The sequence below is a fragment of the Phytophthora cinnamomi genome (genome assembly GCF_018691715.1).
Source record: "Phytophthora cinnamomi strain GKB4 chromosome Unknown Contig70, whole genome shotgun sequence".
Lineage (NCBI taxonomy): Eukaryota > Oomycota > Peronosporomycetes > Peronosporales > Peronosporaceae > Phytophthora > Phytophthora cinnamomi.
In genome coordinates, this window is record NW_027151003.1 from 207,435 (window position 1) to 221,662 (window position 14,228).

Genomic DNA, 14,228 nt, shown 5'->3' on the forward strand with positions numbered 1-14,228 from the left:
CGGCGAACTCTTTGCGCAACTAGTGCTTCAGCAGCAGGATGAACGAAACCATGCATATACTGACAGCACTTTGTAAGCACAACTACTGCCGTACAGCTATTAGTCATGCAGCGCCTTACTCGTTTTCGGGCTGCTGCTTGTGCCACTCTACGCCGAAGAACGACGACACATCGAAGTTCGAGGCACGAGGGTCCACTCCGTCCAAACAGCTCATGAGATTCCGGTAGCCAAGCGCCTTGCGCGCCAGCTCCGTGTTCTTGAAGACGGAGCGCGGGTCGTCCATCGCAAGGACCAGGAGCCGCTGCGCATTGGCGCAAAAGCGGTCGCGCACGCCTTCGTCGCTGTAGTGCAGCCGGATGCGAGGTCGCCGGGAGATGGTGTCGGAGCCGTCTTGAGAGTCTGGTGTCGAGTCATCCCAGCTGAGCAGCCATTGGAGGTAGATGGTGTCGGCGGCTTCGGATTCATCGGGTAGTTCGTTATCGGACTTGCAGTCGTTGCGCGGCTCTGGGCAGGAATCGCGAGTGGCCACCGAGGCGGGCGCCATTCTAAACGTAGGTGGTGAGATGCGATTGAGACTGGGAAGATCTGGAAGTGAGGCCCCTTGGTGAAGAGGTGATTCACTTGGTGCCATTGGCTGTGGTTTTAGGCGACTATGGCGCGAGGCGTGAATGAGACCCGAGAATTTTCCTGATGGACAGGTAGATGATGTTAGTATCACTGCGCGAAGGGAACCAGCCGTGCCAGCGTCGCGGTACGTTAGGGATATTGCCGTAACTTGGTGCCAGTTCCGTGCTCTGAGGCTTCCAAAACAAGTTGCTAAGGTCTCTCTGACCAGGCCCAAGTTTCCCATGGTGCTGAGTAAAGGCAATATTATGGCAAGCACCTCTTAGCGATACGCCATCATTCCGTAATTAAAAACCTCTAAATAGTGATAGAAGTGATAGAAGGGGGAGCTTCGTATTTTTGTAAAAAATATATGTTGGGAACTTCCACCAGCTTCCAACGACCGACCAGAAGATAGCAGATAGCTACAAATCGCGAAACTGTGAGCAACTTCGACATCGTCTGAAGCACACGGACTTGTTTGTACTTTTAAGTACAAACTTAAAAGTACTGTAGTAGCACGGTCCTGTTCGAACGAGAGCTTGGGCTCAATTATCAGACTCGTGGGTTGTCAGTTGGCACTGCCAGGAGCATGCATATCATTCCACGTCTGGCCAGTGACCGTGCAGGTACGTTGTGTAGGCACCTATATCCAACGAGCATGTCATGAAGACGGCTGCGCGGAAAGTCTGCGCGGCGTTGACTCGAACACTTTGCGTGTACTTAGCCTCTGTTGGGATTTGGACGATATTGGACAGTGTTGTGAGAACACCTCAGTGTTCTGCTTTATTAGAGTATGGACAATACGGTCTGCAGATAAGGATAAGCATCGACTCCGCCGTTCGGAGACCTTTCGCGTTTGCGAGAGAAATGCTACCCGTTCTTCCTTGGATCTGGCACACAAGTCTGGCAGCAGACAGCATGCAAACCCCGGACCCTTCGGCAGACGCGGATGAAAGATACGCAGGGAATGATACAGCATCCGTGCCTTTCCGCTGCCGCTTCGGTAACCACAACGGCTCCCTCTGTTGTTGGTTGGTCGGTAGAGTTGCAGCCAACGAACTCCGTCTCGCGTCAAATTGCACAACTTCAAGCTGCGCGCATAATACTAACACTGGAAGTCGTCAGTGACTACGTAGGTCCAGTTGACCCCGCACCAGAGTATCCATCGATTAGTGTTCGCATCGGCAGATGGCAACCAGGATTCCAGAGGCAAGTCATCGATGCCACGAATCACTGTGATCATTAGGAGGAAGGAGACAAAGTTGATTGTCAATTTACTGGACTACTCGTGTTGCTAGCTACACTTTTTTTCTTATCTATCATGTGTGTGTGTGTGTGTGTTTTTCTTTTTTTTTTTTACTATGCACGTGGAACCCAAATTCGGTGTTCAGAAGGCACAGATAGAGGGAGCGGTGTGTCGAATCAAAGCCGCCCTAGTACATCAGCGACAACTTTATCTTCAATAACAAACTCCGAGGAATGGTGAAAAATAAACAGACAGTGACGATTGAAGAAGCTTGTCACACTCTGTGTGTTCGGTGTTTCTGCATCGGATTCATGGAAATGAATAGCATTTCGTAGCCTCCATGTCGCATGAAATGTAATAGCTGTGTGTACTCTTCACAAAAGCAGTATAACTTTTAGTTTGTTTCTCCAATCCGACTTGATATTGATATCACGTAGTTTTGGAAAGAGCAACAGTCTCCACTCCAATCATGTCGTAAAAACCTGATTCCATGGTCACCATAGTACTTGCCACATCTCCTTGAGCATTCGACACGAAAAAGAGCAGTGTTCCACTGTTTCAATCGCTGTAACTACAGCACGGCCGCTTACGAGGCGTACCCATTGAGTATTTTTGCGGGCTTCCGACACCGGCGGTGCATTTGAATATGGACGCCAGCAACGTCGGACTCTGCATCCTGCGCAGCACGAATTTATACGTATTCAATTCGATGCTACCGAGCAAGACCTCATCGAAACCCACCAGTTTAGCTTCAACGTCCGTGAACAATTCAGTGCCTTACTGGCAGTACTATGCTGGGTAAAGCGGTGGCGTACATCAAGTCACCATGCACTGACTCACGTGTGTTTCTGGATAGACAACACCGCAGCAGTGGCGTGGTGCAACAAACTCGCCAGTACCAATCCGTTCTCGCAGGAAGTGAATCGTATTTTTGGTGCGGTGGAAGCTGAATGGGGTATAAGAATATCTGGTGGGCATCATGCAGGGTCATCAAATTTTCTCACCGATCTGGTGTCCCGAGCATGGTCCGATTCTTATCTCACCCAATGGGAGGAACTAACCACTAATTGGATGCAGGTCACGGTTCCCGACGCAACGAGGAAGGTTTACGACGGAAGCTGGTCGCCCTTCAACGACGCTCCTTGGCCGAAACCTCCCGAAGCTAATACGGGTCCACATGGAAACAATGGCCCGAGTTCTGCCACCGGTTCGAAAGCTCACCATGGCTACCAGAACACGATCCGATCCCCCAGTCTCTCCGATTGGTGTTAATTGCCATCGACCGATGGTCGTCATCATACTCAATCAAAAGGATCGGCGCCAGATCTACCTCCACCATTCTCGTCCAGATTAGCCACATCAAGTGGTATCATAAGGGATACGTAGGATTCGAGCCCGTCATCAGCGCAAGTCATGCTACAGCGTTCGAAGGAATGCGATGAATCAGTCCACCGTCTCAACCCAGGACACACGTCTCGCGCACCATGCTCGAATGGATGGCAGGCAGCACTGACTACAAGAAACCCAATCAACGCCTCTTCCTTGGGGCTGTGTCGTTGGGTTTCTTTTATCTCCTAAAACGCTCGGAGGACTTGACAGTAAAAGGCGGTAGGCGCACATATGCTCTAGTGCGTCGTGACGTTGAAGTTTTCGATGCCGAAGGAAAGCCTGCAATTAAATTTCATGACGCCACACACGCCGTTATCACGCTCAGTGGCAGCAAGACCGACTAGCCAGGACAGGGAACGTCGCGCCATTTAAGACGGCCCGGCCATCCACAGGTGTGTCCGGTATTTGAGGCAGCATTACTGCTAGAACTGGCAGAGAAGCTGTAACGGGGTTACACACACAAGTGACAACAGTCACTTGTGAATGACAACGGTCACAAGAGACAACTGTCACTTGTGCATGACATTTGTCACTTATGGTTTAACAGATAGGATATCTGTTAAAAGTTTTAGATACTCCTCACATTGGTGTAAGTCACGCCAATGGATACATTGAAGTGGGCCACCACAATGAGTGGTCCACACCTACCCAAAGAAACTATTGGTAAAAAGCAGCATATTTCTACCAATTAGAGACGTGCATATTGGCGGGGCTCCGACAACCAGCCGCTGTCAACCCCTTTCATAGATGATAAACAGTTTTAGCAGATTTAGGAGGAAGATCAATTTACAAACAATACCGTTCTCATTTTACCTTAAACTAGCTATTTGGTGTTTTATTTGATTTATATTATACTTGTGGACAAAAGTATAATAAATTCAAATTATTAATAAATTCCTACGCTTCCTCATACACGTAGCGCAACGTGTAAGCGAAAGTAGTGAGTCAAGTTAGACCCACTACACCTGGTAGCACTTTGTAGTCCGTCCAACGACCGACTACGTGACGTTCGTACGAGGTGTACGAACGCGGAGCCGAGAATCCCATGAGCACGGAGGTGTCCATGGAGAGCTCCAACACGCCTGCAACGCATGTTGCACGCGCTGACTGCCCCCACCTGTCTGACCCAGAGTGGGAGGCCCTCCAACGACTGTCAACAGTCATTCGAGAAGCGGCGATAGCTACGATGCTGCGTACGCTATCGCCGACGGAGCAACATGGTGTTGCTCTGGGGTTCATCATGAAGGAGCAGTGCGATGCTGCTTCCTCGGTGACGGCGTCGTCAGGGACGACACCGCGTGCTCAATCATTGAAATTGAGCGTAAGTAATTACGTGGGAAGAGAGGGCGAGCCTCTCCTCCGGTGGCTTGTCGAGCTCGACACAGCCATAGCGGCTCGACGCATCGTCGACCCGCTGTCGAAGGCCGCGTTCGCCATGTCCTGCCTTGGCGGACGCGCAAGGAGTTGGGCATATGGGCGCCGACTCTCCGATCCTACGTGCTTCAGCACGTACGAAGTGTTCAAAGAGGAGCTCAGACAAGCGTTTGAGCCCCCGCAAAATGAGTTCCAGTCGAGGGCGGAATTCCTCGACCTGCAGCAGGGTAAGCATGACGTCCATGCTTACGCGCAGCGTGCACGGTACTTGGTCTCGAACATCGTGACCAATCCGATAGACGAGGCGACTAAGGTTGTCACGTTCGTGAAGGAATTAAGAGATGGGCCCGTGAAGACCTATCTCTTCCGAGAGTACCCGAGTACTCTCGAAGCTGCAATCACCCTTGCCATGCAAGAAGAGTTTAGCCTGCGCAGGCTAAACTCCATGCAAATGTACCGAGGCCGCAACCGCGCCCGGTAATGAGGACGGGAGGTCCGGAGCCAATGGACCTCTCGAGCGCAACAACCGCTGGTTACCAGCAGCAGGGAGGTAACGTGCGATGCTTCCGTTGCGGAAGGATCGGTCGCTTTGCCAGAGAGTGCACGGGAGCCGTGCACTACAATGGTGGCCGTCGTGGCGATGCTAGGCATCGCCGCGGACCAACAAAAAACGCGAACATCCAGTAGGCGCGGGGCGCCCTACTGGTAATGCAGTCACGCGTGCCGACATCGGGCACGCGACACTGAGGGCTACAGCCCCTAGTGAGACTCATTCTCGCTGCAAGAAGCAAGATGACAGGCCCAACTTAGTCATCTTGAAGATTTACTCGAAGGGAGCGAGTGACTCTCTTCGAGCTTTGGTAGATTCGGGCACATCTAATAACTTTGTTCGACTGCGGATCTTACCGAGTGTTGACTTCGAGGATGTAAAGGTAACTCGAAGTGTTCTGGAAGTGCGACTGGCAACAGGTGCCATCATGAAGACCGAGAAGCGCGTCGTGAACGAGCGCTTCTCGTACATACAACGAGTGTTTGTCGAACACTTTATCGTCCTGGACCTGGACGATAAGCACGACGTTGTTATGGCGTGCGCTTCGGCGGCGACAGCGGAACAGAGAGCGATGGCCCTGTTACCGCAGCGCACGCACCCGCAGGTGCGCGCGACTCGCCAGTCGAGACAGCGCTTAATGCCGCTGTCCCGGAGTGCCCAAGGGGTGCGCGAGGATGCGCACAAGTGGGATCCACGTCGGCGGTGCTGCCGACGTCGAAGGATGAGGATGTGTCGGTTTCGGTAACCAACACTCGCGTTCAAGTACGCATGGGACAATCCCTGACCCGAAGAGGTCAGGTCGACAACGACGCGTCGGCTCCGGGATCCGACGCACCCTCGGTGATGAGGGGCTCCGCCAATGAATGGCGTCGAGGTGACGAAGGCGTGTCAACTCCGGGAGTTGACGCTGCAAACAGTACGGATGGTTGCAACGTCCCGTACTGACGCAATTTGCATGCTGGGCTGTACGACGAAGCGCCATGCGATCAAGCCGGGCTTGATATCGCGCGCCGCAGACAGGGTCAGCCGGCGAAGGGGCACATTTCCGTGCAGCCGGGCTGCACGAAGGAAAATGCGCTCAAGCCGGGCTTGATACCGCGCGCCCGCGGACAGGGTCCGCCGGCGAACAACTGTCCACGGCCGGGCCTGGACCAGAAGAACAACTGTGCGGAGCCGGGCTCCGCACAACAAGAAGACGGCGCAAGCGGAGAACGCTGCGCAAGTCTCGGTCTGGGACCGAGACGATAGCCAGTCTGCTGGGCAGACTGCGGGGTGACGCCGGATGTCGAGACGCTAAGCGTCTTGACGCGCACCGATACTGGATTCCAGTATCGTGAGATGGAACTCGCTAATCCTCCGACGACGGCGTCGGAGTTGACTTCGCTTCCAGTCGTGAGCTGGGAGCGCTTCACACGCGTCTTGCACCATGGACGCATCGAGGTCTGCGTTCTTTCGGACAGCGAAAGAACGAAGAGCGAGAGAGAAGAGCTGAGACAGCTCTTCATGGGAAGTACCACTGAGAGTGAAGACACTCTCAGTGCGAATACGAAGCGAGAGTGCTTCGAGGAACAAGGTTGGGACTCGCAAGTCGAGTCCTATTATTGATTACTGAGGAGTACAAAGACGTACTCCCGGAAGACATTCCTGCGGAGCTTCCGCAGGATAAGGGCATACAGCACGAGATTGATCTCGTGCCGGGCACGAAGTACTGTGTCACGCGGCAGTGGCCACTGCCGCGAGAGCAAGTAAAAGCAATCGACGACTTCTTTGAAAGTCGTCGCAAGGCTGGACAAGTGCGGGAATCAAAGTCCCTGCACAGTGATCCGACGTTCTGTGTCAAGAAGCCACAGGGCGGATGGCGCATCGTTCATGCCTACAACAAGCTGAACGATGCGACGGTACTGGCGCAGACGCCGATACCGTGAAAAGATGTTATCATCGATTCGATGGCCGGGAGCACCGTTTACAGTACTCTCGGCTTACGAGATGGATTTTATCAAATCCTAATGCGTGAGAGCGATATCCCTCTCACGGCAGTGAGCACGCCAAGCGGCATGCTCTGGGAATGGCTAGTAATGCCACAGGGGCTTAAAAATGCTCCTGCGACTTTCAACAGGTGCGTGACGCACTTGCTGCGCTCGGTGAGCGACTTCGCACCGAGCTACTTCGATGATGTGTTCATCCACAGCCGGGCTGTGGACGGGAAGACCGACAGAGAGATGCACTCTGTGCATCTCCGGAAGCTACTTGAGCTTATGCGAATGCATAAGCTCCACGCGAACCTGAAGAAGTGTATCTTCGGGGCGAGCGAGATACCCGTCCTCGGGTGTCTCGTAGGGAAGAATGGTGTTCGCCCTGACCCGGAAAAGGTCAGGGTGATCAATGAATGGCCAACGCCTTCAAGTGTCAAGGAACTGAGGCAGTTCCTTGGCTTGGCCACGTACTTGTGCAAGTACGTGGAGGATTACGCGGGCAAGATCCGCCCGCTGTCACAGCTTCTTAAGAAAGAAGCTGTGTGGGATTGGACACCCGATTGCCAAAAGGCATTCGATGCAGTCAAGCGGGGCTTGATTGTGGCGCCGATCTTGGCAGTGGCTGACCAAGATCGCCCATTTCACGTCGTATGTGACGCATTCGATTTCGCGATCGGATGCGCGTTGATGCAACACGATCACGAGGGTCGTGATTGTGTCGTCTACTACCAATCGCGTCAGCTGAATCCAGCTGAGCGCAACTATCCAGTACATGACAAGGAACTCCTTGCCATGAAATACGCACTCCCGAAATCCCGAGTGGATTTGCTTTGAAGTAGACCGTTTCTGGACTACACCAACCATACATCACTGCGCACTGCAGTGAAGTCGCCACACATACCACAAAGAATGGCGAGATGGCTCTCATTCTTAAGATTGAATGTGGTGGCCGACGCGTTATCACGTCGGCCGGATTATGCAGAAGCTGCTGACGTCAATGCCATTGACGTCACGCGATCGAGCAAACCCACATCGTCTCTGCTGGACGATGTGAAGGCCGCGTACGCGCACGACGCGGACACGAAGCTCTTGTTGGCCTATGGCACAGCGCCTTCTGACAAGTCTCGTCAGAAGCTGCCCAAGCACCTTCGTGCGCGTGCACACCGCTTTCGGGTGCACGACGGAATATTGCTTCTTTTTAGTGCGGTCGACAACAACGCGGCCCGCGTTGTCGTGCCGAATGACCATGACCTGCGACTCAGGATCATGCACGAATATCATGATGCCCCGTCTGCGGGATATCTCGGACATGAGAAGACATACGTCCTTCTCACGCGCGACTTCTACTGGCACCACCAGTATAAGTGGGTGCGCAAGTACATCCGTGCTTGCGAGGTATGCCAACGCGTGAAGCCTGCGCCATTCGCGCAGGCTCCACTGCAATCACTACCGACTCCGTCGGAGTGTTGGAAGATCCATGTCTTTGGGCTTCATCTTTGGTCTTCCCCCGGATATCGGAGGGAACACCGGTGTTGTGGTCTTTGTAGACCGTTTCAGCAAGATGGTACATCTTGCTGCGGTGCCAGCAGAGGTGACTGCGAAGCAGACGGCCCGTCTGTTCGTCGGCATGGTGTTCAAACACCATGGCATGCCGACCGACATCGCGTCGGACAGAGACCACGCTACACAGCGCACTGTGGCAAGAAGTGTTTACACTTCTTGGGAGCCAGCTTTCAATGTCGACTGTGGATCATCCGCAGACGGACGGTCAAACCGAGCGCGTGAATCGCGTGCTCGTCGATATGTTGAAGAGCTACGCTCACTCGTTCCAATACTGGAGCGAGTGCTTATCGATGGCAGAGTTTGCCATCAATAACTCAGTGCATGCCTCGACAGGGCATACACCGTTCTACGTGAATGCCATGCGACATCCACTACCGAGTTTACTCTGGAGTGATGGCTCCCCACTTTAAGTGGGGAGGACCTACGACTGCAATACAACAGCCGCAGAAAACCGCTGACACTGCACAGTGTCAGCTGCAACAACGAATGAAACCACATGAGTCTGCGCAGGGCGCAGACTTCTCCACCGACAAGGACAACGACCACGGGTCTGCGCAGGGCGCAGACACCGCGAAGAACCACGCAGAGGCCGAGCCTCTTGCAGAGAACGAGCTGAATGACTTCAGCCCGGATGCAATCAATTTCATCACCAAAAGACAAGCCGTAATTCGGTTTGTCCAGATACATTTGTTGATCACAGAGCTGAACGAATCAATTTGGGCAGAGGCAACACAAAATGAATTTAAAGTTGGTTCATTGGTTTTGTTAGCTACACAAAACCCTGCCTAAACATGCAGTTTGATGGAGCAGCGCAAGCCTCCGCGCTTCGGTCCATTCACCAGGCACGGCAACGCATACACGCTAAACATACCGTCTAGCATGTGCCTCCATACGACCTTTTACATCGGACGGCTGTAGCCATACCTGCAGCACGAGCCATCTAGCTCGGCTGACCCGAAGCCTCGGCCGGAGCCGAGGCAGAAGCGAAGCCTTGGCCCCGGCGACGAGCAGCCTCACGCGCTTGCTTAATCCGATCACGGTAAGCACTCGGTTTCTTGTTGAAGTTCTCAACAAAGCGTTCCAACTTTGACAAAGTGCCTGCCACTCGGGCACTTTGCTGCAAGAAGATGTCCTTCTTGCTTTGAAACCATCGGAGCTCGCGGAAGAGTCCGATGTAATAATCGCGCCTTTGATGCGTCTTCGCATCAAAGTGCAGCTCGGCAGCCACGGCGTCATCTTTGATGGCGCTGCATACGTACAGCGGCACCTCATTCGGAGGTACCGAGTTCCCATACCGGTCCGTAATCTCGGACGCGGACGGCATCCACGGATCGCGCGCTGCAGGCGCAGCGCGCGGAGTACTGAGAGCCCCAGCGGAAGCGAGTGGGGTATCGCTCTCAGTTCGCGAACGCTTCGAGCTCGAAGCGTCCGATTCGTCCCCTTCACGCGGGCGAATGTTCTTGGCATGAGGGTCGAGCGATTCGCTCGACACTGAGTCCTTGCGCTTTGATGACGAGTCCTCCTCGTCCTCCATGTCTTCATCGTCGTCGTCGAAGTCGACGACGTCGCCATACTTCGCCTTCTCGCGTTCAAAGTAGTCATCGATGGAGAGATGACTCTCCACCGACTTCGGAGTCTTCTTCTCTTGAGGCGCGCTCATCGTTGAATGAGCGCGGATTTCTTCTCCAAACGCGGAGAATTGACGAATGGTCAATTCAGAAGATTGACGTGCCGAGACCCCGCGCGTCTAACCTTAAGGGGGGATGGTGTAATGGGGTTACACGTACAAGTGGCTGCAAGCCACTTGTGAATTTAACAGATAGGATATCTGTTAACAGTTTTAGATACTTCCTCACATTGGTGTAAGACACACCAATGGATACATTGAAGTGGGCCACCACAATGAGTGGTCCACACCTACCCAAAGATCCTATTGGTAGAAAGCAGCATCTTTCTACCAATCAGAGACATGCATATTGGTGGGCCAGCCGCTGTCAATCCCTTTCATATATGATAAACAGTTTTAGCAGTTTTAGGAGGAAGATCAATTCACAAACAATACAGTTCTCATTTTACCTAATCTAAGTCACTTGGAGTCTTATCTGATTTAAATTATATTTGTGTATTCAAATAAAATTAACCTAAGTAATTACTAAGTACTTACGCTTCCTCATACACGCCGGGCAACGTGTAAGCTAAAGTAGTGAGTCAAGTTAGACCCACTACACGGACCATCCGCAGGCGGACGGCCAAACCGAGCGCGTGAACCGCGTGCTCGTCGACATTCTGAAGAGCTACGCTCACTCGTTCCAATACTGGAGCGAGTGTTTGTCGATGGCGGAATTCGCCATCAACAACTCGGTGCATGCCTCGACCGGGCATACACCGTTCTATGTGAATACCATGCGGCATCCCCGTCTGCCGAGTTTACTCGGAGTGGTGGCTCCCACTTTAAGTGGGGGAGGATCTACGACTGCAACACAGCAGCTGCAGAAAGCCGCTGACACCTGCACATTGTCAGCCGCGACAACAAGGAACAAGACAACCAGGTCTGCGCAGGGCGCAGACCTTGGCAGGAAGAACCAAGGGTCGGCGCAGGGCACTGACCGCCAGAACAAGGAAAACGAGTCTGGGCAGAGCACAAACTACACAAGGAACAAGGACCACGGGTCTGCGCAGGGCGCAGACACCGCGAAGAACCACGCAGAGGCCGGGCCTCTTGCGGAGAGCGAGCTGAACGAGTTCAGCTCGGATGCGATTGACTTCATCCATCGCAGCCAAGCCGAAATTCGGTTTGTCCAGGACACGATTACAGCTTCTGTGGATAGACAGAAGCTGAACGCCGATAATATTGGCAGGGGCAACACAAATGAGTTCAAAATGAGTTCATTGGTTTTGTTATCTACTCAAAACCTGCCTAAACATGCAGTTTTGGATTTCGGAGCAAGTAAGCTTGCTCCGCGCTTCATCGGTCCATTCACGGTGATGACACGCCACAGCAACGCCAACACGCTAGATATACCGTCTAGCATGCGGCTCCACCCGACATTTTATGTCGGGCGGTAAAAGTCATACCTCCAGCACGAGCCAAGTGGCTCGTCTGACCCGAAGAGACAGACTCAGCAGGGGAAACCCTCCTCTCCAGCGCGACTACGCGCTGGAGCAGTTAATACAGTCGGGCCTACAGTCCGACCGCACGTTCAAGGCGGTCTGGGAGACCGCCACAGCCGAGACACGATGGTACAGAGCGGCAATCTCCGCGCTCTGAAGGTACTCCGCGACCGTCACCTGGTCGTGGAGCGACACGAGATGAAGGTCAACACGGCGTTGACCATCGGTGCGTGTTTCCACCACCTCCGCCACCGCTGCGTGTAACGGGGTTACACGTACAAGTGGCTGCAAGCCACTTGTGAATTTAACAGATAGGTTATCTGTTAAACGTTTTGGATACTTCCTCACATTGGTGTAAGACACACCGATGGATACATTGAAGTGGACCACCACAGTAAGTGGTCCACACATACCCAAAGATCCTATTGGTAGAAAGCAGCATCTTTCTACCAATCAGGGACATGCATATTAGCGGGGCTCTGACAGCCAGCCGCTGCCAACCCTTTCATAGATGATAAACAGTTTTAGCAGATTTTAGATGAAGATCAATTTACAAACAATACAGTTCTCATTTTACCTAATCTAAGTCACTTGGAATCCTTTTGTTACTTAACTTATATTTGTGTATTCAAATATAATTAACCTAAGTAATTACTAAGTACTTACGCTTCCTCATACACGTAGCGCAACGTGTAAGCTAAAGTAGTGAGTCAAGTTAGACCCACTACACCTGGTAGCACTTTGTAGTCCGTCCAACGACCGACTGCTTGACGTTCGTACGCGGTGTACGAACGCGGAGCCGAGAACCACATGAGCACGGAGGTGCCCATGGAGAGCTCCAACACGCCTGCAACGCATGTTGCACGCGTTGACTGCCCCCACCTGTCTGACCCAGAGTGGGAGGCCCTCCAACGACTGTCAACAGTGATTGGAGAAGCGGCGATAGCTACAATGCTGCGTACGCTATCGCCGACGGAGCAACATGGTGTTGCTCTGGGATTCATCATGAAGGAGCAGTGCGATGCTGCTTCCTCAGTGACGGCGTCGTCAGGGACGACACCGCGTGCTCAACCATTAAAGTTGAGCGTAAGCAATTACGTGGGAAGAGAGGGCGAGCCTCTCCTCCGATGGCTTGTCGAACTCGACACAGCCATAGCGGCTCGACGCATCGTCGACCCGCTGTCGAAGGTCGCGTTCGCCATGTCCTGCCTTGGCGGACGCGCAAGGAGTTGGGCGTATGGACGCCGACTCTCCGATCCTACGTGCTTCAGCACGTACGAAGTGTTCAAAGAGGAGCTCAAACAAGCGTTTGAGCCCCCGCAAAACGAGTTCCGGTCGAGGGCGGAGTTCCTCGACCTTCAGCAGGGTAAGCATGACGTCCATGCTTACGCGCAGCGCGCACGATATTTGGTATCAAATATCGTGACTAACCCGATTGACGAAGCGACCAAGGTCGTCACGTTCATGAAGGGGCTTAGAGATGGGCCTGTGAAGACCTATCTCTTCCGAGAGTACCCGAGTACTCTCGAAGCTGCAATAACTCTTGCCATGCAAGAAGAGTTTAGCCTGCGGCAGGCTAAACTCCATGTAAACGTACCGAGGCCGCAACCGCGCCCGGTAGCGAGGACGGGAGGTCCAGAACCAATGGACCTCTCGAATGCAACAACTGCTGGTTACCAGCAGCAGGGAGGTAACGTGCGATGCTTCCGCTGCGGAAGGATCGGTCACTTTGCACGGGAGTGTACAGCTCCCATGCCCCCTGGAGGTGGCCGTCGTGGCGATGCTAGGCATCGCCGCGGACCAACAAAAAACGCGAACATCCAGTAGGCGCGGGGCGCCCTACTGGTAATGCAGTCGCGCGTGCCGACATCGGGCACGCGACACTGAGGACTGCAGCCCCAGTGAGACCAGCTCTCACTGTAAGAAACAAGATGACAGGCCAAACCTAGTCATCTTGAGGTTTACTCGAAGAGAGCGAGTGACTCTCTTCGAGCATTGGTAGACTCAGGCGCGTCGAACAACTTTGTTCGACTACGAAGCCTGTCAAGGCTTGACTTCGAGGAGGTAGATACACCTCGAAGTCTTCTGGAGGTACGACTGGCAACAGGTGCCATCGTGAAGACCGAGAAGCGCGTCGTGAACGTGCGCTTCTCGTACAAAAAACGAGTGTTTGTCGAACACTTTATCGTCCTGGACCTGGACGATAAATTCGACGTAGTAATGGGCATGCCGTGGCTTGCACGGCATGATCCGGTAATAGACTGGAAGAAGCGCACGCTCGTGCGCTTCGGACGCGACAGCGGAACAGAGAGCGATGGCCCTGTTACCGCAGCGCGCGCACCAGCAGGTGCGCGCGGCTCACCAGTCGAGACAGCGCTTCATGCTGCTGTCCCGGAGTGCCCAGGAAGTGCGCGAG

General features: G+C 53.4%; 1 protein-coding gene across 1 annotated transcript; it reads right to left on the reverse strand.

Moving 5' to 3' along the window:
- Positions 1 to 115: 115 nt before the first annotated feature.
- IUM83_18633 (uncharacterized protein) lies at positions 116 to 544 on the reverse strand (the record flags this gene model as incomplete). The annotated part of the gene is made up of 1 exon (XM_067943643.1): positions 116 to 544. One exon carries the CDS (start codon positions 542 to 544, stop codon positions 116 to 118), a length of 429 nt encoding a protein of 142 aa, XP_067786165.1.
- Positions 545 to 14,228: the final 13,684 nt, after the last annotated feature.